Here is a 25,482-nt window from a genome sequence, read left to right as displayed (position 1 = left end):
CTCTTTTACAAATTTTTGTTTTCATGGCTACTTACAGTTTCATCTTTAATTCAACTCTAGAATATCTGGTGATTGTTACTGATGTAGATGTAAAGTAATACGAGATTTTCAACCCCATCCCAGAGCTCACCTATATTACTTGCCAAAAGACCCAAGAAAAAGAGGGAGATAAGTTCTAAAGATTAAGAGATAATGGAACACTGTTAAGGAAAGCTTCCATTTTTGGAGATAAAAATTAGGAAATTTTTAGACTGAACCCAGAGCATTTCTATATGTGTTGATTTTGGGAATGTTTGAATAAATGTCCAGGGCCAGGTTTTTCTTGTTGTAGAAAAAGGAAAAGGTAAGTAGGTCCATGCCTGTTGCATGAAAAAGATGCTGGGTTAGGAGTAGGAAGGCTGTAAGGCTAGGTTCATACACAGCCGGATACAAATAGTGATTAGGAGCTGTTATTATTCCCACAAGGTTAAAAGAAATGGAAAAGGTCTGCAATCCATGTACTCTATTACCAGCATTAACATGCCCATGATTACATTTGATTCCTTTATAGAACATCTCATAAAAGAATTTGGAAATACGCGTACACAGACACCAACACAAAGATAAATTTTAAAATGTGAGCTTTTAGCTTTAGCTTCTTAATTAGCTTTAGCTTCTTAAAGCCTACATAAAAATGTTCAAATACAAATTTTCTTTTGCATATGAGTTCTAAACAACTACAAATGAGAAGCTTCTTGTAAAGCGTTTAGAGGCAGAAAAAGAGTATAAAAGATAATTTCAAAGGAAGGTATTTCCTTAACATGTGTATTCATTCTAGTATCTAACAATAAATATCTCTTCATGCATGTGGCATCTGTAAAGATTACTCAGTAAGAGTTTCCACATACTTAAACAATCATATACATATGTATCAAATAATTGAGCATAACAAATTTTTAATCAACTCTCCTTATAACCAAAACCATTTTTTTCCAGATGATAAAGCAAAACTGTACTATACTCTCAGGAACGATTTGCTATTATTAAAAGTTAGAAAAAACAAAAAGATCATAAAACAAATATTAGTCTTTTGACATAATTTCTTTAGCCACACGTATTTTAAATATCATTTAGAAATGCTCATTTTTGCCAGCTGTGGTTAGTACTTGCTTATTAACCAATATATGTTGTCCATTTATATCATCTTGGGCCAGGAGTGAGGAAGTGTAAGAGAAAGGTAGTAAACTATTATTTTATTCAGAAATTATAGAATCTTTTATTTATGTTTTGTTCCTTAGAGAGGTAACATTTTTGCTTAAAACAAAGTATATCTTATTTCACTGATATTTTATAATTATTTTATTATGTTGAGAAATCTGCAACTTTTATGTATATTGAGAGTTAAAAATCATAGGTACAATTAAAACCTAAGTTTCAAGCAACCAGAGATATAATAATATCATATACAGTGACAGGAAATTTACAAGCACATCGTTAATGATGAAATATCAAATTCTGTTCATTAACTGAACAAAAATACATTTTTGAGATTTTATGAAGAGGTCTATCTTTACTATATAACTAATGATTAATGATTTTTACTACAAAATTATTGTGGTGTTATTAGAAATTCTCCAATTCACAATATGCTACATTAGAAACATGGTAACTTCGAGCAATCACCAATAAATATACAATGCTTTGTCAAAGGGAAATAGTAGAAGAGGACTGAAATCATTGTACCCTTGCTTCTATGACTTAAAAATTTTTATTCCTACATTTGAAAATCCATTAGTTTGAAAGCTTTTTAGCAATTCCTTGCTTCCTCCTTAGACATGGGAAAAAGTAATGGATTTCACTGGACAACTTTTTACCAGCTATTTCACCGTCTTTATGTTTCCCAGCACCTTACTGCAAAGTTCCCCTGCACCCCCCCTGCTCCCCGCTCCCCCAGTTTCCCCAGAAATGTTTTAGAGTCTGAGCACAGTGAACATACTTCGGACTCAGAACTCCATATCCCTTCCTGCAAGGAGCTGTCTGGAGAACTTTTCTAGTCTGAGATCCTGGATATTACCTGAGAAATAATAATTTAAAAAAAGTGGGCATCATACTATATCCTGATAATTACACAGAGGCCAATATCCTTTTTTTCCCCCACCAAATACTGAAATATATTTCTTCAATTTGAGTCCATACAAGAAGCTGATTATGTAGTGTAAATTTAGGAGGAAGAAATATAGCAATTGTGACTGAACTATAGAGCAGAAAGCCTGTCCAGCTCAAGTGTGTATTTATACTTATTCGTAGTTGCTCATGGTCACTTGTATTTGGGGTTGTCATTCAGTTCTATAAGGGGTTTTCAATGGATCTACTGTAGCACCGTACACTTGTTGGTTGTATGCAGTCAATGGTTCTTCAACATAGCTCAGCAAAAGCACTTTTCAGCATGTGAATTAGCTTGTTTGATCATGGGTCACTGTGAAATATAGACTCTTCAGACTTCTGAGGTAAAAGAGCTCTCCTCCACTCATGAGATTATTTTACATCTAGCAGGAGCTTAAGATATATACTCACTCATTCAGATATGCAAATTCAGCCATCAGAGACAAGTAAATTATGCAAGATGATGCACATTTCATTTTAGCTAGAAAAAAATGTGCAAACACTATACAATTCCATTTCAGAGAGCTATACTTGCACCAAGTTGAGATGCACCGAACAAAAGTTGCAATGTAATATATCCATGTTTCCACAGATTGGATTCAGTTTTGAAGAGCTGTTTTACATTTACTTGAAGAGGTTTTACATTTCAATACTTTTACATGCCTTTTTCATAGGTATTTTCACAAATTATTTTCCCAAACTACCAAACTTGTATTCAACTTTCAGAAAATAATTACATCACTATTTTATAAGTACGTTTTTCATATTTGTATGATTCATATACAAATATGATTAACATTTTAGACATTCTAGTTAAGCTCCAATCATCCACAAATCTAATTTTTCCAATATAAGGCCTTACTTTCCAATATATGTTATTTATATCAATAATAAGTCTGTTTACCAACACTTCTACTTGCTGAATAAATTTCATGTAACTCGTGTATATCCCTCATTAACGCTATAGCTTTTAGAGGACACCTTTAAAGGAGCAAATGACATCTTCTAACAACTTGACGCAGTTATTGCCCTTGTATAATACACATTTAATTCGCTCCACGTTTAATTTTAAAGCATGAATTCTAGAATTTGTGAAGCAAACAAAAGAAATATGATTCCTAATATTTTACTATCAAATTTTACAAAACAGAATTATTAAAAGCAGATAAAGGTTTCTGTGGCTTATGATATGCTGAGTGATGCCACAGCAATACAACTGAGTGAAATAACTGATGTGATGTTTTTCTGTTCAATTTCATCTCTATACTTTAACAATATTCAGAAATAGTGACCTGTTTAATGAAAATAAGAGAGCATATATGAAAATGTCCTGATTTGCAGTGACTGTTACTAAATATGCTCTCTGAAACCATTAAGGAATTGTAATTACCAACAGCACAATAATCAAATTCAGCCATGACACATTTCTAAATCTTTGCCAAAAGTAAACCTTCTTATAAATTCACATAGGCTTTGATGAAATAGCAAGCTGGTCGGGAGGAGGATATTGCCCTGCATCTTGACAGAAGCCTACGTTTGTCTCATCAGTTCCTCATGAAAGATGTAGTAAATAGGTTGGGGGTAATGGGTATTTTCTTGATAATTAGCTGTGTAGGCAAATATGTTCTTTGGCAGACAATATAAATGTTGATTTAAGGACCAGCCAATAAAAAGCGCTAAACTGCAAAACACTCACTGCTCAATTTCTCACAGATTTGGTTGAAGACTTAATCCTAAAACTTAGGTTTCCATTATTACCAAATAACACACTACTACGAAAGTTATGATATAATGAAATATATTTCACTCATACTTCCTATGTAGCTGCTTAATAATTTCCACATTTGACAAGTTTATACTATTCAGATTAACATAACTAATAATGATGAATAGTAACAGACAAGTCATTGTGGACCACCGTTTTGTAGTGAAACTTATAAAACTCCTTATTTTCTTAAACACAGAAAGCAATGCATTTCCACTGAAACTAAGGCATCTATAAAGCTAGTACAGATAAGCGGTAACCTATCATAAACACCAGTAAATTTTAGTTTATGTCTAGGTTTAAGAGATCATCTTTAAAGAAAATGGTTTTAAGCTGGAAGCGAGATACTCTGTTTTAAAAACAAAAATAGCACAAGATAAGTGGCATATACTCTGGCAATTTTCTTTAACGCAGCTTTTTCAAATATAATCTAGTCTACAGTGCACTCAAACTGCAGAAATATCCAAATTAGGAAAGAAAGAAAAGAGATACTTATCCTTGCAAAAAGGCCCTATACTCAAAGGAACATCTGAATAAAATTGAGACATCTGCAGTAAAGTTTTACCTTCTCCCTAGAATGTTTGAGATGAACTCAGTGTAACACTGTCTTACAAGAAAAGACAAAGTGATCAATGCAAGAACATATCAGGCTGCCTTGGACAGGCCAATCAATGCAAGAAAGAACCTTGCCCAGGGCCTTATGCAAATAGAAGCACGTCCTGCAACCTAGGGAGGGAACATGCGCAATAGATCAATTGGATCTGAAAAACCTTACAGCTATATCAGCTTCAGACAGTAAATATATACTGATGAATACCTCACACTTCCTGCTAATTCTTAAAATGTGTTTTCATGAGCTAAGGAGAATTCTTAAAATGGGTTATTTTTAAGAGCTAAAAACTCCTTCTGGGAGTGCAGCAAAGGGGAAGAAAACATCATGGGAGAAACACTCAGCATTACTTTTAAGGGTGTGCAAATAAAATTTTGGTATCTTAAAATTTCCTGGCATAGTTGAATTTTGCTGACATTTCAGAAGGTCATTTTTTTTGTATGTTTGCATTCATGAGCAGGAAATAAAAATCTAGAAAAAGCAAATACTGTTCTTGAACAGGGAATAAATGAAATGTTGTAAGAGAAATAATTCAAGATATAAAATTATAGTCATCATTCTCAGACTAAAAACTCACCCAGTCACCAGAAATTATTCTCCATGGTGGCTACCCTATTGATATAGGCGCGGTTTGTCTTTTGAAGTTAGTATCTGTATCTCCAAAATCACTCTAAAATCTGATTAGAATGTATAATAAGCTCAAGGGCTACTTAGTACACAAAGCTCTGTCCCTGTCAAATGGTCTTGAAGGCAAGTCAGATGCTTTATAAGGCTACATCAAAAACACTCAATTATCAGGTCTTCAAAGGACTACTTGAGTGCAAAATTATTTCCTAAATGTTCTCATTTTTTGTTTTTTTTTTAAACCTGTTTCTTCTTATGAATTTCACATTTAAAAGAAGTCTTTCATAACTTAAAAGAAGTTAAAAATTATATTTTAAATAGGAATTATAATGGCAGCAACTATAATATAGATACTGCCAAGCAAATAAGAAAAATTCTGTAAATATCTACTAATACATTTACTTTGTCTTCTACTTTGGAATTTTAAATTAAAAATTTTAGCTGTAGATGCATTTTCTATCAGGTATGTAGCAAATATTTCTAATACTAAAAATAAAATATACAATTTTCTTTTAGCTATTGATATATGAACTTTCCCTGGCAAAATACTACATAAAATATGAAAATCAGACATCTATTATATAAAGTTCACTATTTAAAGCTGTTTATTTAGCTGTTAAAAGGACACAGATATCTTAAGACACTGGTTTATTTAGCCAATGGAGGGAAATATGAGACTATACAGGATAAACATAGCTCACTTTTTTCTTTTTCACATTTCTAGTGTGTTCTACACTGGTAAAATGTTTATTTTCAGCTTACTTTAATAGGATTTTTTTCCCTAAAGTATAACTAAATCTATCATTCATTTGTTTGATCCTCTTTACTTAGACCTAAAGCTTTAAAAAAACTTTACTATTTACATGGAGAAAGCATAAAATCAAAGCAATATAAAACTCTCATAACTTTTCAAGTATTAGGTATCAGATGAAATGCTTATAATAAATCAGAAAGGCATGAAGTAGCAGGTTAATTATAGGGACTCAAATGTTTCCTTTTCCAATTTTAATTCCAAATATAAGAATTTTGAGTGGTCTGATATTCACAGTAAAATGTAAACTCCAATTTGCAGTAAGTAAAATATAAAGGACCAAGCAACTATGGTTTCACTTTTTGTTACAATATTTCAATTGTTATATTTTCTCCAATATGTAGGAAAAACTGTAGAAAAACAATTTTAGAGTATTATCACCAAGTATTTGATATGTGTTGACATTGTGATAGCCACTGAATAATGAAATTCTATCCTTCCTGATATAAATCTGCACAATATGTGTGCTTTTTGCTTTTAAAAGTATATTCTCAATTTTAAAAGTATGTCAGGTAAGATATTCAGTTTACCAAAGAGGTTTGTGCTTTAAAATATAAATAGAGAATTTCTTTAAATGAAAACTTCCTTCATTAATTAAAACATTTAATTTATCAGAAAAATATTTCATGCAGTTTCCCAAAACCAATCAGAGGAAAGAGTGTTTCTTGGGCAAAATCATTGATTCTGAGATTGGATTTCTATTGCAAACTGAATGAATTTCAATTCTGACCCATCTTCGTTGTGCAACTTGGCACAAGTTCCTCAACCTTTCTGACTCCTTCATCTGTAAAACAGGGCTAATAATACACCTACTTAATAAAGTTAAATGTAAGTTGTACAATGCTTAGCTAAAACAATGTTTAATGACCAAATCTAGTAGTACCCTAAACTCTCTTCTGAATGGCAGTATGCATAACGGTTACGAGCATGGCTTTGGACCCAGAAAGCCTAGGTTTAAATTCTGGCTCCATCACTTAGTGGCTTGTAATCTTAGTACTTAATATTTTGCTGCCTCCGTTTCCTCACATGTAACTGAGGATTATAATAATACTTACACCATAAGGATTACATGAATTAATATTTATAAAGAACTTAAAACAATGTCTGGTACTTGGTAGGTGTTATGTTATATAGCTGTCACTTCCAGGTGTAACTTATAGATGTGGACAACATGAAGGAACAAACACTGATAGCAGAGATTGTTCCAGGAAGACTTGAAAGGTCAATTCTATTTAGTTGGTATTAGAAGACAGCTGTCTATTTCCAGCATGGAATGAGTTGCAAAGAAGAGCCAACCAGGGGCCTGGCCAAGGAAACTCATCTGTTTTCCAGATTTTCGTAGTGTTTTCAATTTTTCTGCTTAAACTGAATTTCCAGAACACCACATCAAAACATACTCAAAATTTAAATAAAAATGATTTGGGGATTTCCTGTTATTTTAAATTTTCCACACCTTTTCTCCCCTTCCTTAGTTTAGGTAATTAAGAACTGATTAAAACAGAAAGTCTGCTTGGAAGGCACAAAAAAGAATAAGCAGTAAACAGGCTAGAGAATAAAAACTAAACAATCATGTAATTCAACAGAGAAATATAGAATTGAATCCTGAAATACATGAAAGACCAGGAGATTGTTTTAGAGATAAGAGTCACCATAGTTAGTATAATAAAACGTTTACTCTGCATAGGTACTTGATGAGAGGAGAAATAAACAAAAACTCACTGTGACAAAGCGAGAGGTCACACTTTTAAAGGGGGAAAATATATATGTTTCTCACCTGTAAAATGGGGATGATAACAGTACTTATACAGTTATGATGATTAAATGAGATAAAGTATAGTTATATAAAGTACATGCTTAGGACAGTGCCTGGTACACAGTAAGTATCATTTAATTTAAGCATTAGTGTTGCTGCTGATGAATATGATGATGATGTCACTCCTTCTGATTTGCAAGACACTCATAAATACTAGTTCCATTTAAAATGTTCATTTTCAAAGACACTGCTATGAATTGCTTAGAACTGTTCTTGACCCCGCCATGTCTTAGGCCCCTATGGCTGTCTGACAGATGAAATGGATTCTATGGTAATAGTAATAACAGGGTTCTATTAGAGTAAGACAGGTCTCTAACACAGCAATCAGATATAAAGGTATCTGTTCTGCTTAAGAGTCTATTGTAAGATGTTAGAGAAAACACAAGTGTCATCAAATGTTAAGGTTTATAATATGCTAAAGAAAACTAATATATTACTACATATTTAATGTTTGGACATAAATATAAATATATTTAATATTTCAATAGACGCCCTAAAAATGTGTAACAGTAAACAAAACTGAAAAATGTAAGGCTGAGCCTGTAACAGTGGTAGAAACTACTATTACATTATTAATGGTACTGGAACTAGGAATCTTTTTCCTGAGGTAAATTGAGCAGTAATACTACAAAGGCAATTACATAGGCTAGGGATCTCATATTATATTACAATTTATAGGACACCACTTTACAGAGAAAGTTAAGGTTTCTTTGTTGTTAGCAGACAGGCTATTGGATACATTTAGAAATTCAACATTTATAATTATAAAGCATCCCCTGACGCCTTATAACTGGAGAGAAGTCAAGATAGGAAATTTCTACTGGAGGAGAAAGCTGAGTGTGCTCTATCTTTCTGCCCAGTGCCTCTCTTTTAGAAAGATAAACGTCAAATTTTTCTTCTAATTCAGATGTCTGATTAATGTGGTAAAGAAATCTGAAGATAGATGTTAGAAGTTAGATATCAAGATTTATGGATATTTAGACATAAGCTAGGTATGTTAGAAGTTAGGACACTTTTTAATCATTTGACTCAATTATAAAATTGTCACTGAAATATTAAATAACAATTTTTTATTGTATTCTAATGTTCTTTAATAAACTTATTTGTGAGAAAAATTCAAATAAGGTATGGAAAACTAGGAAGAAATCTGAATACACTAATAAATATATAAATAGGCAAACTAATTTCTAGAGGGTATGAAATTTAACTTGTTCAATTTAATCACAGAAAACTAAATTTTGGGTTAGGGTTAGGTTTGGCTACTTCCCTTGATTCGAGATTTTAACATCTTAGTCAATTTTCTACATTCACTGATCAATTTTCATTAATGGTCCTTCCAAGTGTCCAAAACTTCAGGGTCACAAATTGTACCTCCTACACACTAAAGCACACTGGTGCTAAATGTCCTTGTTGGTCAGCTTTGTTCTCTTATCCACCTCACTTTGCTCTATTGTGTGGCTCTGTATACAAATGCCTAGATGCTACTTTCTTCATTCTGATCCAATACAGCACCATCTGAGATCTGCTTCTGACAACTTATGTATATATAAATCTAGGATCAAAATTATTTACTGCGTATTATTACAGGTCCAGCTGGGCTAGGCAGCATAGTAAGAACCAAAGAAAATAGTGGATTTATTATCTACCCTCTGCCTATTAAGAAAAGGATTCTGAGGTGACTTAAAGCAGAAGACAACTATGAACTAAGACACTCTTATAAGAGATTGAGGCTTGGAGTAACTAATGAAATGGAAAATTAGCCATAGTTCTAGGTTTACAGGAGACAAAGGTAAAAATGCATGATAAAGCTTTTATTTTCTGACCAAAAGAGATTATCACTTTATCAACAAAAATAATTCTTCCTATTACTTAACTCTAAGACAAATTTACTGTTTAGATCTTTACACTGGGGAGGTTAACCTCTTGGCTAAAATCCTACTTCACAATTACTATATTATTTTCTTTGTTTAATTGTGTTTCCTACTTAGAATATAACCTTGAAGCCAGGGATGTGTTTTAATTTGTTTCCCCAGTACTTGTACAGAGTGGGGTGTTCAACTGAATAAATATCTTTGATAGTGTTCTCAACCATTTCTTGTTTTGAGGGCATAATACTCATTCCTAACTCCAAGAAATAATATCTATAAAGTCAAACTGATGTGGTCCAGGTGGCTTTATTGTGATCTAAATTCATTCAATGAAGAAGTGTGGAAAACCTATAACAAAAAATATGAAGTGAGAAAAAAATAAGATACACACACACACACACACACACACACACACACACACACACACACACATTAAAAGTCCCCAACTCTAAAAGTTAAGATCACAGGAGCTTAGAAGAGTAGTATCCCTTTGTTTCCCTGGGCCCAAAGAAAGCTTTAGACCCATAGTGTGATCATCTCACAGCCTAAGAGCAGGAAAAATGATACCTCTTCCTGCTCCATCTCTTTTATTGCCATAGAAACCTGATAACCAGTGTACCAAGGATAAGCCCGAGGTATCTACATGACCTTAGAATACAGTATTTTACTCTATCTCGTTCTGACTTAAGTCAAATAAACTGAACTTCTGCCTTGATTCATCACTTTATAGTCCTTCTGATTTTTCTGCCTACTAGAGCCTCTTTCTTTCTCAAGAAAAGACCCATTTCTAAATCCCCAGCCAATGGTTGAAGCCTTAAACCTTGCCTGCTTTGTTCATCCTTTCCCCAGTGTTTAATCCTGTTTTGTTTTTTTACTTCCTTCCCTATAAGTCAGTGAGGTAGAGTCTGGCTCGGGAGAAGAGGTACTCTTAGAACCAATAACTATATTTTGTTTGCTCAGTTATCACCTAATGCGCCTTGATTTTCTGTTCCCTGCAACCAGATTATACCTCCCGATTCAAACCTGAGTTCACCATGCTCTACAGATACCTACCTAGTGATGGTTCACCTGCTATTCCCTCCAAATCCAAGCTCTCCAGCTGAATTAGCTCTTCTTGAACTCATCCTGAACTCTAGTAATGAGACCTTTGTCCAGATCTGGCTTCCATTCTGTCCTCTCAAGCTTTACCTTAATATAAATCTAGTATGCTTCAAGTCTGAGTCTACTTGGCTCCCCTGTGCTAATCTGAATAAATTATTGAATAAAAATTGAGGTCTAACTTCTAAGATAGATGTCAAATGGTTTTGATTACAAAATTTTTGTCTTCTAAGAGCTCTCTGCAATTTGCGGTGTCAAATCACAGGGGTCACTGTGGTTGGGAATCTCATATGGGGGAGTGCTTCCATTGAGTGATCATCATAAGGCTATAAGAATAGTAAAAACAGCTCCATTATTAAATGAAATGTATTTTTCTATAATCCCTCTTATAAAAGGCTTACAATAGTCAATCATGCTCTCATATCTGCAGTAAAATACGAAATCTCTCATTAAGATCTTTTATAAAACCAATGGAAAAAGAAATATTTCTTATAGAAAGATTTACATCTAACAAATTAATATATCAATTTCTATGGGTTCTCCTCAACATGTTATTGTGCTAATCTTAGCAGACAGTGATTTCCTGGCAGTCTTTTGTTGAATTAAGAGATAGAGTGCTCAATCTCTCAGCTGCAGTAAGATCTGGATGCAGTCCATCTACATGGATATTGAAAAACCTCCTCCAAAGGTAATTCCAATGGGGTAGTATGTATCCATTACTCTACAGAAAGATTCTATAAAAGATTAGTGAAATCTTTCTCCATTTCAGCTTTCTGAACAATCTGATCCTGGTGTGACTGAGAAATAAAACATTAAGGAGCACATTAGATCCTAAGTAGAAATGATCTATGAAGAATGGAAATAATTACAAGTAACATCATAATTAATGATGAAAAAAGTGAATGTTTTCTCCTTAAGATCAGGGACAAAAGGATGTCCACTCTAGCTACTTCTATCTATCACTATACTGGACAGGACAATTAGGCAAAAACAAACAAACAAACATCCAGATTTGAAAGGAAGAAGTAAAACTATTTTTATTCACAGATTATATGATCTTGAACATAGAAAACCCTAAGGAATTCATACATACACACACAAAAACTATTAAACTAATAAATGAATTCAATAAGATTGCAGGATACAAGATCAAGATACCAAAATCAATTGTGTTTTTATTTTTGGGTGGGGGGCTGCGTGGCATGTGGGATCTTAGTTCTCTGACCAGGGATTGAACCCGTGCCCCCTGCAGTGGAAGCGCAGAGTCTTACCCACTGGACTGCCAGGGAAGTCCCTCAACTGTGTTTCTATACACTAGCAATGAACAATCTGAAAATAAATAATTTCACTTAGAAGAGCATCAAAAAGAATAAAATACTAAGGAATAAATTTAACTAAGTAAGTGTAAGACTTGTATACTGAAAACAAAAAAAAATTTGAAAGAAGATAAATAAATAGAAATAAAACCCATGTTCACGGATTGGAAGACTTATTATTAAGATGGCAATATTCCCCAAATTGATCTACAGATTTAATTCCAATCAAAATCCCAGCTCCCATTTTTGCATAAATTGACAAATTGATCCTACAATATAAATGGAAATTCAAGGGACCTAGAATAGCCAAAGCAGTCTTTAAGAAGAAGAAGGAAGCTGGAGAATGCACACTTCTTGACTTCAAAACTTGCTACAAAGCTACAGTAATCAAGACAAGCGTGGTATTGTATAAAGATAGGCATATAGATCAATGGAATAGAATTAAGAGTCCAGAAACCAACCCTTATATTTATAGTCAAGGGAGCTAAGACAAATGGAATGGGAAAGAATAGTCTTACTGACAAAAGGTGCTGAGACAACTGAATATCTACATTTAAAAGAACTATGTTGGACTTCTACTTCATACAATGTACAAAAATTAACTCGAGTGACAAAAACTATATAAACTGGACTTCATCGGAATAAAACACTTCTGTACTTCAAAGGACATCATCAAGAAAGTGAAAATATAACCCACAGAATGGGAGAAAATATTTGCAAATCATGTATCTGATATTCATTGAAATAAAGTATTCAGAATATATAAAGAACTCTTACGATTCAACAGTAAAATGATAACATAATTTAAAAATGGACAAAGGGTTTTAACTGACGTTTCTCCAAAAAAATATGCAAATGGCCAACAGCACATCAAAAGATGCTCAAAATCATTAGTCATAGAGAAATGCAAATAAAAGCCACAAGATACTATTTCACCTCAACTAGTATAGCAAAAGTAAAAAAGATAGACGATAACAAGTGTTGGTGAGTATAGAGAAATTAGAACCCTCTTATATTGCTGGTGAAATTTTAAGTATGGGGGTGATGGCTAATGGGTATGGAGTTTCTTTTGGGGTGACAAAAATGTTCTAAAGATTAGATAGTAGTGATGGTTGAACAATTCTGTGAATATACTTAAAACCATTGAATTGTACACTTTAAAAAATGGATTTTTTGGTATGTGAATTATATCTCAATAAAGCTCAATAAATCTCAATGATATCTCATAAAGATATGAGATTGTAGCTCAAAAATTTTTTTAAAGTTAAAAAATGGAAACAAGCAAAAGTAAGCTAATCATTAAATAAAAAGTCATGTTAAACTCATGACTGAGGATAAAGAGGAGAGTGTCCCAGATTTATTTCATATACTGCCTTATAGTATTATGAGAAGGCATTATCACTTAGTTTAATAACTTTCCTCTTGATTGAGAAGACTATACTTTGAAGAATGAGTCATAGAGAAGCAACCTTCTTGGTCAGGCTGTGGGTTGGGTACACCAGCAGAGAGGAGATTATAAGAAACTAATACCAGGAACAAAATGGGTAATACTATCTAATGTGAAAGAACTGATTAGGCAGAATTCCCAAATTAACCTATATTCAAATGGAGGATAGGATGAATGAATAAGTTTAATTAGTAAAAGAGTTACTGTTAAGGCTTAAACTCTATAAAATAGTCAATTAACTGTACAGATAATTTAAGAATGCTCGTGTTGTTGTAACATATATTGTTCCCAAATGTGTGATGGGGGGAATAAAAGGTATGTTAGACTCTTTATTCTCAAGTTTTTTCCAGATGATTTGAGCAAGATTTAGAGATCAAAGATAATTTAAAAACAAAACTGATTAGTAAAGTTTTAAATTGTGAAACATATAAATACTATAGAAAAAGGGGGAGTTAATTGAGAAAACTTTATGAAAAATCTAGTAAGAAGGAAAATTCTTTCACTTGGGAGAAACGGCATTAGCAAAAATGAGAATGAGCATACACTATGGGCATTTAGACTCATGATCAACAAACAATGATTTAATTCCTAATAACCAGGAATTTTATAAGTTAACCCTCAAACTCTACTTATATAAAGTGGGTACTTACAGAGGAGGACACACATAAGGAATGTGACCGAACTTATAATCTGTACAAATCAGAACTAATATTCAAACCCAGGTCATCTTCTTCCAAGTTTCATGTTCTCCTACTACACTGGGCTTGGAGGCCGGGGGTAAAGGTACAGTGAGATGGAACAATGGCAGTAAGGAAATTAGACTAGAACTGAAAGTTTCTATTGGGAAAAATATAGTTGGAAAGAGATAATCAGATTATACAGAAAGTCTTAAAGTGACATACAGGAGAGATGATGCAAGAGACAATAGGGAGCCAGTATGATTCTGGAATGGCATAGTAAAAAGGGGGTTTAAATAGTACCGATCATGGTGTGGTATACAGGATGGAATGGAGAGAAAAGAAAGCCAGTAAGAAAATGGGTATAAGAGTTCAGTGATACTGTTGTGAAATGATGAAATTAACAGTGGGCACAGAGAGGAAAAGACATGATCAATATTTCAGAGAAAAAAAAACCTGACAAAATACATTGGTTGGTTAGATATGGGACAAAAGGAGAGGAGTTAACATAAAAACTAATAAACTGAATCATTCTTTTAAACAGTGAGATTTCCTAATACATATTAAAAATCATTTGAGTAAAAGTTAAAAAAAATCAAACCTCAATACATAGGTAAATTGTGAAGCTTAAAAATCATATCTGTATATGTAACTCTTTCCTTTTAAAACTCTGATTTGAGTACTTCCCTGGTGGCGCAGTGGTTAAGAATCCGCCTGCCAATGCAGGGGACACGGGTTCGATCCCTGGTCCAGGAAGATCCCACATGCCGTGAAGCAACTAAGCCCGTACACCACAACTACTGAGGCTGTGCTCTAGAGCCCACGAGCCACAACTACTGAGCCCACATGCCACAACTACTGAAGCCCGTGCACCTAGAGCCCGTGCTACGCAACGAGAAGCCACCACAATGAGAGGCCCACACACCATAACAAAGTAGTCCCCGCTCACTGCAACTAGAGAAAGCTGAGCGCAGCAACGAAGACCCAATGCAGCCAACAATAAATAAATAAATAAATGTATATTAAAAAACTCTGATTTGATATCTCATTTATTCTATTGACCACAATTATTAAATATCCAGTTATGCAAACATTTTCCCCAATATCTACATATCTGCATAATCATTGTTCATTACTTGTTATCTGTTGTGCTTGGATACCCTTCATATCCACTTCGACATGCTTCTGTAGGTGTGTACAGGGAAAGATATTACACCCTCTTCCTCTTTGTTCAGCTTTCCAGATCCAATGTCACTAAGCCATGTAAAATTTGTCTCCTAATGTCTAATGTGTGCTTCTTCTTTACCATTCCCACCACTTCTACGTTGGTAAAGCCTTTTATTGGATCTTACTTGGACTCTTGCAACTAACTCCTAAAATTACTGTTATCGCCAATCAACCAAAAGACAGTATCTATAGTATATGCAAAAAATTAAACAAAATTGAATATAGGAGGCAAAAATAATATAATCTCTGGTTTCTCTCTAAGGAGCATACAAAGTAGAGAAACTATATTGTTTTCATATAAAACAACTAGAGGGCTTCCCTGGTGGCGCAGTGGTTGAGAGTCTGCCTGCCGATGAATGGGACACGGGTTCGTGCCCCGGTCCGGGAGGATCCCACATGCCGCGGAGCGGCTGGGCCCGTGAGCCATGGCCGCTGAGCCTGCCCGTCCGGAGCCTGTGCTCCGCAGCGGGAGAGGCCACAGCAGTGAGAGGCCCGCGTAACGGCGGAAAAAAAAAAAAAAAAAAACAACTAGAGAATTAAGATAGCATTCCATACAAGTTGTAACCATCCCATGCATTAACATGCTATTTGTATCATGTAGGCAGCCAACTCAGAAATTCAAGTTATATTACAAATGGTGACTTATTTTTACTGAATTACTTACATTTTAAAGTAGGTTTGTAAGAAGTGTTTTTGGCCTGAATTGTTTTGATACTCTAATGGATCAATTTTTCTTTGTTTATCTGCCCTTATTCTACCTCTCCTCAATTCTTCATTCCCAGCAGCCCATTTTTTAGCATTGATCACATTAAGTAGATATGCTACTATCCAATTTGCTTTGTTCTTTGTAGACAAAATGTAAATGATGTTTCTTTAAGGTCATAGTTAACTCATGTCATTAAAGGTAAAAACTAATTCTTTTAGTCCCATTCCATTTTCTTTTCAGTGTAAACCCAAATCATGCTCTAGGCAATTTTAAAAGATCAACTTAGAGTAGACTGAGGTTGAGTGTCCTCACACAGCTAAGTCCAAAAAATAGTCCTCTATCAGCTACTGAAGGTCAGCTTAGGCTGCCTGGAGGCTAGAGAGCCCAGCATGGAACAATGGCAGGAAAATAGAGTTCCCTTCATTCCTTAATTCACATGCAAGTGAGGTGCCAATCAAGTGCTGACAAGCATGGAGAAACCAAAATCAAAAGTGGGTAGAGATACACTTTCAAAAGGTGCAGTTTTCACACATTTCTAAGAGATGTTTTTGATGGTGGCTGAGAACATACCACTGATAACATGGAAAAGAAAATAAAAGTAATATGAAAAATACTAATTTTATATCAGCTGAGATGATATATTTGCTAAAATTGTCTAATGTGTTCTAAAAGCAATATCAACAATCTCACTTTGACTAAGGAAAGAAATCTGAATGCAAATTGATGTACAGAGCACTGCAAACAGGGAAGGTAAGGTGAGTTAAGATTGGAAACTGGGCATTGACAAGGAAGCTAACTCATTTGCAAATAAAAGAAAATTTTAAGCTTGCTTGATTTTGTCAAACTAACCATCATCTACAATGACAAGAGCAAAGCACTCTGAAATGACCAAGTATGGAAGCAATGGAATCACTTCATAAAATGGCGGTGAAAGAGACTATGAAAAAGCTTAAAAACTGCATTGTTTTTTGACAGCTAATTTCTAACAAATGAGTTTAAATTTTTAACCACTAATATAAGGCAAAAGCAAGCTGCACTAGTTGTAGATGTTTTTCTAAATGAATTTGGTAAATGACTGTTGATTATGACTACTAATTCTATCTACCACATATAAAATAGAATTTCTTAGAAATTTAAAGCTTCGAAAATGATGTTTTAATAATGGTAGCATTATATATTGGCATTATTTTTAAATACACAGAAGAGATAGCATAGAGTAGGTATGTTACTTTTAAAATTCATTATCAATTCATAAAATAAATAGTTCTTCCCTTTTGCTTTAATGACTGAATGCTAGGATTGTTACCAGAGTTGTCTTAACGGCATCTATTTTTACTAGGATTACAGAAAGTTTAGAGAATTAGAAACGTGAGTTGTTACCATATAATGGGAATGAAAGCAGTGAAAAGAATATTTTTAGTATGACTTTTCTCATTATTATAGTCAACTGTATACTGTTTTATGAGGTTAGGCCTGATCAAATTCCAATATTTACTACCATAACTGAACACTGGTTTTGAAAATAAATCTCTTAACTACCTCTTGTATTCTTCAGGCAAATTTTAGCACTTCAAAATAGGATATAATAATAAATTATGTTCTCAGTTTTCAAAAACAACAATTAGCAAAATACAAAAGCTCCACAACTATTTTGTGCTCTAAATTTAAAAGTAATTTTTCAGATTTCTATTAGTAGTACCTTAATTTTAAACTCCAATTATACGTAATTTTAACTTAATAAATGGCAAGATACATTTTAGCATGGGTCCTGACTGGTACCTGTTTTTAAACAATAAGCACTACAAGTAATTACACGTAATATTGAAAATGTACTAGTCACACAGTTCACATCTAAAATAAATTTTCTTAAAATTCATGACCTAAAAAGGAATGTGAACTTGAATGAGGATGGTAGAAGAACAATCTCCATGCATTCAAACATAATGCTACAAACTAGCGCTGTTCCATCTATAAGGGGTTTGTGTGTGTGTGTGTTTGTGTGTGTAGAGTCTTGAATCAGGAGGAAAATTTTAGGATAATTTTTAAAAAGTTAAACTTTACTGAAATCCAAAAGATTTCATGTCTGATGTGCATTATGTACTATTGAGATAAAAAACTAAACCGTAATTTAAGATGTCCACAACTCACTTCCTTGTAAAGTTAATATTAAATATTTTAATCCATGTACAACAATTTCATATAATACACATATGTTGAGAAATCCTGAGAGAATATTTGTCAACATTTTAAACACCATGAGTTTTCCTCTAAGAATAATGGGGAGAATAGGAAAGAATATTATTCAGCTTTAGGCAAAAACAAAAGGTTTAAACATATTTCAATTTTTTTTGTTGTTTATCAATGCTATCTTTCAAAAATCCTTGAAACTAAGTAGAAACACAATGGTCTTAAATATATTAATCAAGCATTGTCAAAAATTTATGTAAAACTTAGTGTACAATGTTATTTATTTAGAGAAATTTTTTTCAATAGGTCATAAACTACTTTTTCTTCAGCTTCCACCATCTATACACCTTCTTTACATACCCCTATCAAAGTTACTTGACAAAAAGTAGCAAATATACGAAGTTGAGATAATCGCCATTAATATTTTAAAACCTAAACAAGGTATATTACGTTAAATAGACTTCTCAGTCCTGGTGTTGCCTGTCAGATATGTGATGTGCCAGTGGTTATATTATATTCCTCCTCCCATGCGTGCACCTCCTGCAGAGATAGCAGACTACAGAAGCTGACCCTTACTGAGACCATCTTGTCTCTCTGACAAAGCTCCTTTTTAACTTCTTACTTACTGGTTACTTCCTGTGATGGAGAAAAACTTTAGCTCAGCTTGTGATAATTTCACAGGCCCTGAGGACCCTGACCCTAATAGCCTCAAGGTCAGAAGTCAAGTCTTGTTCTGAAACATCTGTGTGCTTTATATTAAAGTGGAACAAAAGTGCAGAAATATCCACCAGTGTGTGACAAGAAGGACAGGCAAAATAAGACTGACACACTGGTCATCTGTTACTCTGGCATCTTAAATTCATTTCTAAAACTGTCCAAAATTCACTTAAATTCCAAATTTGATGTACAAAAGGTTTTCGTTAACTGTCTTAAGGTAAAAATATGGAAATTTATGTTTTACAGAAATCTGAAATTTGAAGTCTTACAGGCCTTCAGACATATTTTAAGCTATTCTGTAAGTCATGAAATTTCATGTTTTATGTAATTTAATGCTTACAGAAAGAAAACATAAGGTACATATATATCAGCTATATACGTGTGTGTTTGTATACATCTATATCTGTATGGTTAAAAGAACTATTTGAAAAGCAACATTCACATTTTAAAAAGGACGTCATACTTGTATGTTAGAGAGCTATCTTAAGATACCCATTATGTATTAAAATAAATAAATTCAGCAGTTAAAAGTACTTGAATATAATTTCAAAAAAAGTGAAATCAATTTAAGAAATAAATGATTTATTTACTGATCTTAAGAGAGCACAGTATTTGTAAATTTAGGTCAGCTAAAGTGTTCTCCGGTGTCACCGCTAGTTTTATACCTAAATCATGTGGGTAAGCAATAAGGTGTGGGAAAGTTGAAAAGACCATGGAAATATATTTAATTTCCATGATGAAGAGAAATACACAGCAAAGTTTAGAAACATAAAAATTAGACAACCAATGCTGCGCCGGCTTTTAATGTCCACTTTAGGCCATTTGGATTTAAAATTATCAAATGCACTTTTATCAAATTAACCATTTTATTAGAGCACTGGTACCTTCCTGTGACATAAGGGGTAATGGACATGGAGCACATTTTTAGGACAGATTATATATCATTAATCATTCATACCTGCACAAAGTGTGCTAACTGCAATACTGCATATAATACTGACCAAATTTAGAAATCTTGATAATTTTTCCACTATGTACACATAATCTTCACCCTAGGAATCAGATTATTTTGAAATGCAAAGATTTTTAAGACCAAGCATTGAGTCCCACTTAGATTAATGGGAGCTTTCTAATAGTTTTAATACTAATTACATGGATTCTCATCAAGTACTAACTTGAAGAGATAGCAGTTTTGTCAGTTAAAGGGTCTACTGAAATTTTAAACACTTTACAGATAATAATGCTTCAACGATGTACCCATTAAAACAAGAATCACAAATATAAAATGTATGGAAAGTGGGGCTATAATGTAGAAGTTAAAAAGTAATATGTATAGTGGGAAGCAGCCACAAAGCACAGGGAGATCAGCTCGGTGCTTTGTGACCACCTGGAGGGGTGGGATAGGGAGGGTGGGAGGGAGATGCAAGAGGGAGTAGCTATGGGGATATATGTATATATATAGCTGATTCACTTTGTTATACAGCAGAAACTAACACACCATTGTAAAGCAATTATACTCCAATAAAGATGTTAAAAAAAAAGGTAATACATAAATAAGGAACAGGCAAAAAGCTTTCTGGTTAGCACTGAAAAGTTCTACCACAATAAAGAAATATACTCTTTTTAAACATCATAAAATTATTTACTCAAAATACATAATTTTCATCCTTTATAAAATAATTTAAAGTAATGACACCAAGAAAAAGGGAGTGGAGGGGATAAATCTGTAAGGAGTTTGGAAATTAGCAAGAGTTAAATATGCACTTACCAGTTCAACAAAAGCAAGTCCTCCATAGCTATGAGCAACAAAAAATACATTCTCAGCTGCAGATTGGGCTATGAAATGGTCCCACACATAGACTGCATGTTCTTCAGGAGAACCATTTTCCTATAAGTAAAACAAATGTAATATATATCATACTGTATCTAATTATTATCATAGTAATCAAAAATTAAATTATATGCTTGTTACATAGCACAAGAACTAAGATGGTTATAGCTCATTCCAAATAATAACAATACAAAAAAACTACATTGAAGATCCAAATTAGGGAATAAATTAGTATTAAACCATTAGTAAATTACTGCTAAACTTAAGTGCTACTATAATATTCTGAAAGAAAGTATTTTAAATAAGTACATTTTTGAGGGGAAATTGCTCATTCTGGGCATATCTGAGATATTAAAATATATCTAAGTACATTAGAATTGCATAGCAGAAAGTTATAGTGGTCTTATGATAAAACAGTGTAACACTAAGAAAAATCAGATACATTTCTATATGTATGCCTGAAAATACTTATAGTATACATACAGCTAAATTATTTGATTTATAAAGTTGTAAGTACCTCTGTAAACTGAAAATAAGCAGAAAATTAACAACAAATATTTTCAATTTATATTATTTTAAAAATACACCTTTTTCCTAAAAGACTTTTCCATACATATTTTATTTCTAGAACTGGAAGAAATCTAAACATATAAACCTGGGACCTTTTATACTTCTCCTAATTTGCTAATCCCTAATAAATGTATGAATGTTGCTTTAGTTCCAAAAGTTCTATAACAACTTCATTTTATTGTGTTTATTGCTATAGTTGGCACATTTTGTGATTAAAACTCGGATAATGTGAAAAAGGAAGAAAAAGAAAGAACAACCAACCAAAGAGCTAAAAAAACCCAAACTGATAAAAACTAAAACAGATCGTGAAAATGTTTTGTGTGAATATTTCTTGGAAGCTTTAACACCAAAAGACTAATTCCCTAAGAATGTCATGGTACTAGACAATGAACACAATTTATTCACATTTTCCATCTCAGAAATTTTTAAATATCATATTAGGGTCCATATGAATGGCTTCACTTACCACCTAAAAGCTGTTGTTCCCTAATGACTATCTCCACCCTGAATTTCTCTCCAGAGCTCCAGACCCAAGGTCATTTCCTTTTGAATGCCTCACAGATACTTCAAACTCAACCAATTCAACACCTTGCTAATAATTTCCTCTCCAAACCTGTGTCACTGTCTTTGTTCCCCACCTCCTGCTGAAATCTGAGCATCATCTTTTATTTCCCTCTCCCTCAAACTCCACATAAAATCAATCATTAAAAACCTGTTGATTCTGTCCCCAACTGTCTCTTAAAGCCATCTACTTCTCTCCCTTCTCATTTCCTCTGGCTTAGCTCAAGCCCATCCTTTCACAAGTGGATGACTGCAACAGTCTACAGTCCAAGTTTCCCTGCCTCTAGGATTGCCCATTTAAATACTCTCTCTAATTCCGTAGTAAGAATAACCTTTCAAAAATGCAAATATGGTCATGTTGCCATGTTGCTCACTCACTGCTTAGAACTCTTTGAAGTGTTTTTATTGCCCTCAGGACCAAGTTCAAACTCAGAATGACACTAAGGCCTTACATGATCTGGCTTCTGCCTCGAAATGTATGTGCAAAATACAATGACCCAAAAGATGTACTTCTCCAACCATGAGAGACCACACAGAACACTCTCTGTGTTCCAACTGCAGGGAACAACTTATAGTAACCTAACTGTGCCATACTTTTCTTATTTCTGGGCTGTTTTTGTTATTGTTGTTTGGAAAGTGACCCAAGTGTTTGCCTTTAATTCACCCACCACCTTTACCTGCATAATTCCTACTTGTCTTCAGAACTCAAATAAAACATCACCTTCTAGTGGAAGTTTTCCCTCTCATCCCCAAGGCTAGGTAATGTCCTACAGCCACATCTTGTACATGTTCCCATTATTGCACTGAATAGTTTGTATTGTAATTGCTTGTTAATCAAATTCCTGAGGCCAAGAGCTGTGTCTTCTTCATTAAATCACAGGGTAATAAATAAATAACAAAAACACAACATGTCTCTTCAGAAATGATTACTTACAACCTTGTAGTCATATACTAAAATACAAATATACTTTCAAAGATATCTATTAGTAACATAAATACGAAATTACCCACACCTAAAGTATGTAAAATAAATAGAAGAATCATAATTGGAAGGAAATCTTTGTAGGCATTTTTGGCTTTAGTAATTTAGCTTTCATTAGTATAAAAAGTAGGAAAATAGTTATCATCAAAAGCAGGATAGTGGTTAACTCTAAGGAAGAGAGATAGAGTTGTGATTGGGAAATAGACTTCTAGTGGCTGGCAATGTTTCATTTCTTGACTGGGGTAGCAGTTACACAAGTGTGTTCTTTTTTTGTTTGTTTGTTTTGCGGTACACGGGCCTCTCACTGCTGTGGCCTCTCCCGTTGCGGAGCACAGGCTCTGGACGCACCAGGCTCAGCGGTCATGGCTCACAGGCCCAGCCGCTCCGCAGCATGTGGGATCTTCCTGGACCGGGGCACGAACCCGTGTCCCCTGCATCGGCAGGCGGACTCTCAACCACTGCGCCACCAGGGAAGCCCCACAAGTGTGTTCTTTATAGCTATAGTTAAACTGACTAATACATACTTAGCACTTTTCTGTACATATATATAAAGGGACCATAGAATTTATTCTACAAACCTTTGAGAGTGAAGAAAGGTAATGTTAGTAATTGTGCTTGGAGAACAGGTCTAAACTGGGACTGTCTAGAGAAAACCCAGATACCTGGTCTCCCTAGTTATATCTCACAATGAAATGTAAAAACAAAACAGGAATAGAGATAACAAAGCTTCTATCTGCTGATAGTTGGCAGAACTAACAATGTGAAATATCTGTGATGGTCCTAAATATTCTTCTATATATGGACAGAATAAAAACACATAGGAGATTAGATTACTCTGTCCCCCTACGCTCTGCGCTGGAAGTGGAAATGTAAGGATGATACGAGTTAAGCCATGATCCTGGCATTCAATGTGTTTGCAATTTCATAAGGGTGTTAATACATAAAGAGAGGAGAGGCATTAGTGTGTGAGGAGTATTACTTTCTCTATTCCTGATGGACTGTCCTGACACCAAGTCCAATGGGTCTGTTATAAATTCACACTACCTGACCTCAGCGAAGTCCTGCCTGCTTTCTTCTCACAGTCACTAATTCTTCCTTTATACTGTTGAGAGCCTATCTGTCCCATCCCTCTCATTCCCACCTCATTTTGAGTCCTCCTACAATGGATTCTTAACTAGTCTCATTTCTTTTAGTCTCTCCCTTTACTTTGTTGCCACCTTAATCTTGCTGAAGCCTGGCTCTGATCAACTCACTCTCCTGCCTGAAAGGTCATTTACTGAAATGGTTGCCACTGCCTACAAAATAAATAACTGGAACTCTTTAGCCAACATCTCTAAACCCATCTTTCCAGCCTTCCTTCTTACTATTTCCAGGGATCTTATTCATGCTCCAGGGAAAATCTGGATTACACATGAATAGCTGAAAATCCTAGACAAAACTGCTATCATGAAATCCAGTCTGGGATCTCATGGGTAATGCAGCTCAGACTAAGCAAAACCTAAAGGTGAGAACACTTCCAAGGGAGCAGTTCAGCAGTAACAGACTCTCCCACTACTTCGGGTGATGGCAGAGTGAATGGAAAGGAAGGGATGGAATAAGTAATTTCAGAGGAAAAATCAGCAAAACTTTGATATATAAGGGAAACTGCCAACCAGGCCCAAATGTCCCATCTATGACTAAAGGAGAGCTAAGAACTAACAGTTCTTTCCCCTGTTCACATATAAAGACTAGTGTTTTCAGAGATTAGTATTATAGCTGAGTCTTTTCTTCCACAGTCTATGGCGATATCTGTTAAAATGGTCTATGAGCAGCAGGAAAAAGAAATCTCAAGTATCCATGTGCCCCAAGTACTTAAATATTTTCAGCCTGACTGTAAGGTCATCAAATTATTCTTTAGTTTTAGATTTTAAAACCTAATGTTCTAAAAAGCCAGACTCAATTGAAAAAAAATGTCTTTAACACCTACTTAGGGGGTTATCCATAGGCACAACTAAACCATTATACAAGATTATTCTAGGCCACACTTGACACACATTGACCCAAAAAGATCCAGGGTAGGAATCACAGTTTGCCATCAGGGCAGCAGCAGGCATTCTTTTTAATGGAAGCCTCACAGCAGTTCCTGTAGCAGACACAACACAGAACCTTGTGGGAGTTACTCTCTTTGGCCCATGGGGTGTTAGCTCAGGAGTGAGGGAATCGGACTCACCTTGGGCAGATACAGGAGTTATCCTGCCTTAAAAGTCTTATAACCTACAGAAGCCAATACCTCTTGCAACAACTCCATAGGCATGGCTTCCAGGGTCCTTGTCTGCAAGGGACTTGCCCAATTACAAGAGTTACTACCCTCAGGGAAGATCAAACTTATGATTTTTATAGTCCATTATAATTCCTTCTAATCCAGATGCAGTTTACCAACAAGGGGTCATTTTCTACCATAGGCAGTGTTGCCCAGCAACCAATCACTTAGAGTGGATGCCATGGTATGTTTCCCAGAGCCTCCTTTAGTTAGAGGCACTCATTTCCTGAG

The 25,482-nt window shown here is 34.3% G+C and overlaps 1 protein-coding gene across 3 annotated transcripts in view; it reads right to left on the bottom strand.

Annotated features, from left to right (window-relative positions):
- Positions 1-25,482, bottom strand: part of ARB2A (ARB2 cotranscriptional regulator A) — a 425,303-nt gene that overhangs the window by 170,557 nt on the left and 229,264 nt on the right. For all 3 annotated transcript variants that reach the window (XM_060009155.2, XM_060009157.2, XM_060009156.1), the window contains one exon: positions 20,777-20,896. In XM_060009155.2, coding sequence (XP_059865138.1) covers positions 20,777-20,896 — 120 coding nt within the window. The remainder of the gene's footprint in view (positions 1-20,776; positions 20,897-25,482) is intronic.

The sequence above is a fragment of the Delphinus delphis genome, chromosome 3 (genome assembly GCF_949987515.2).
Source record: "Delphinus delphis chromosome 3, mDelDel1.2, whole genome shotgun sequence".
In the NCBI taxonomy this organism is placed as follows: Eukaryota; Metazoa; Chordata; class Mammalia; order Artiodactyla; family Delphinidae; genus Delphinus; species Delphinus delphis.
The sequence above is the reverse complement of the archived record's forward strand: the minus strand, read 5'-3'. Positions and strand labels throughout refer to the sequence as shown.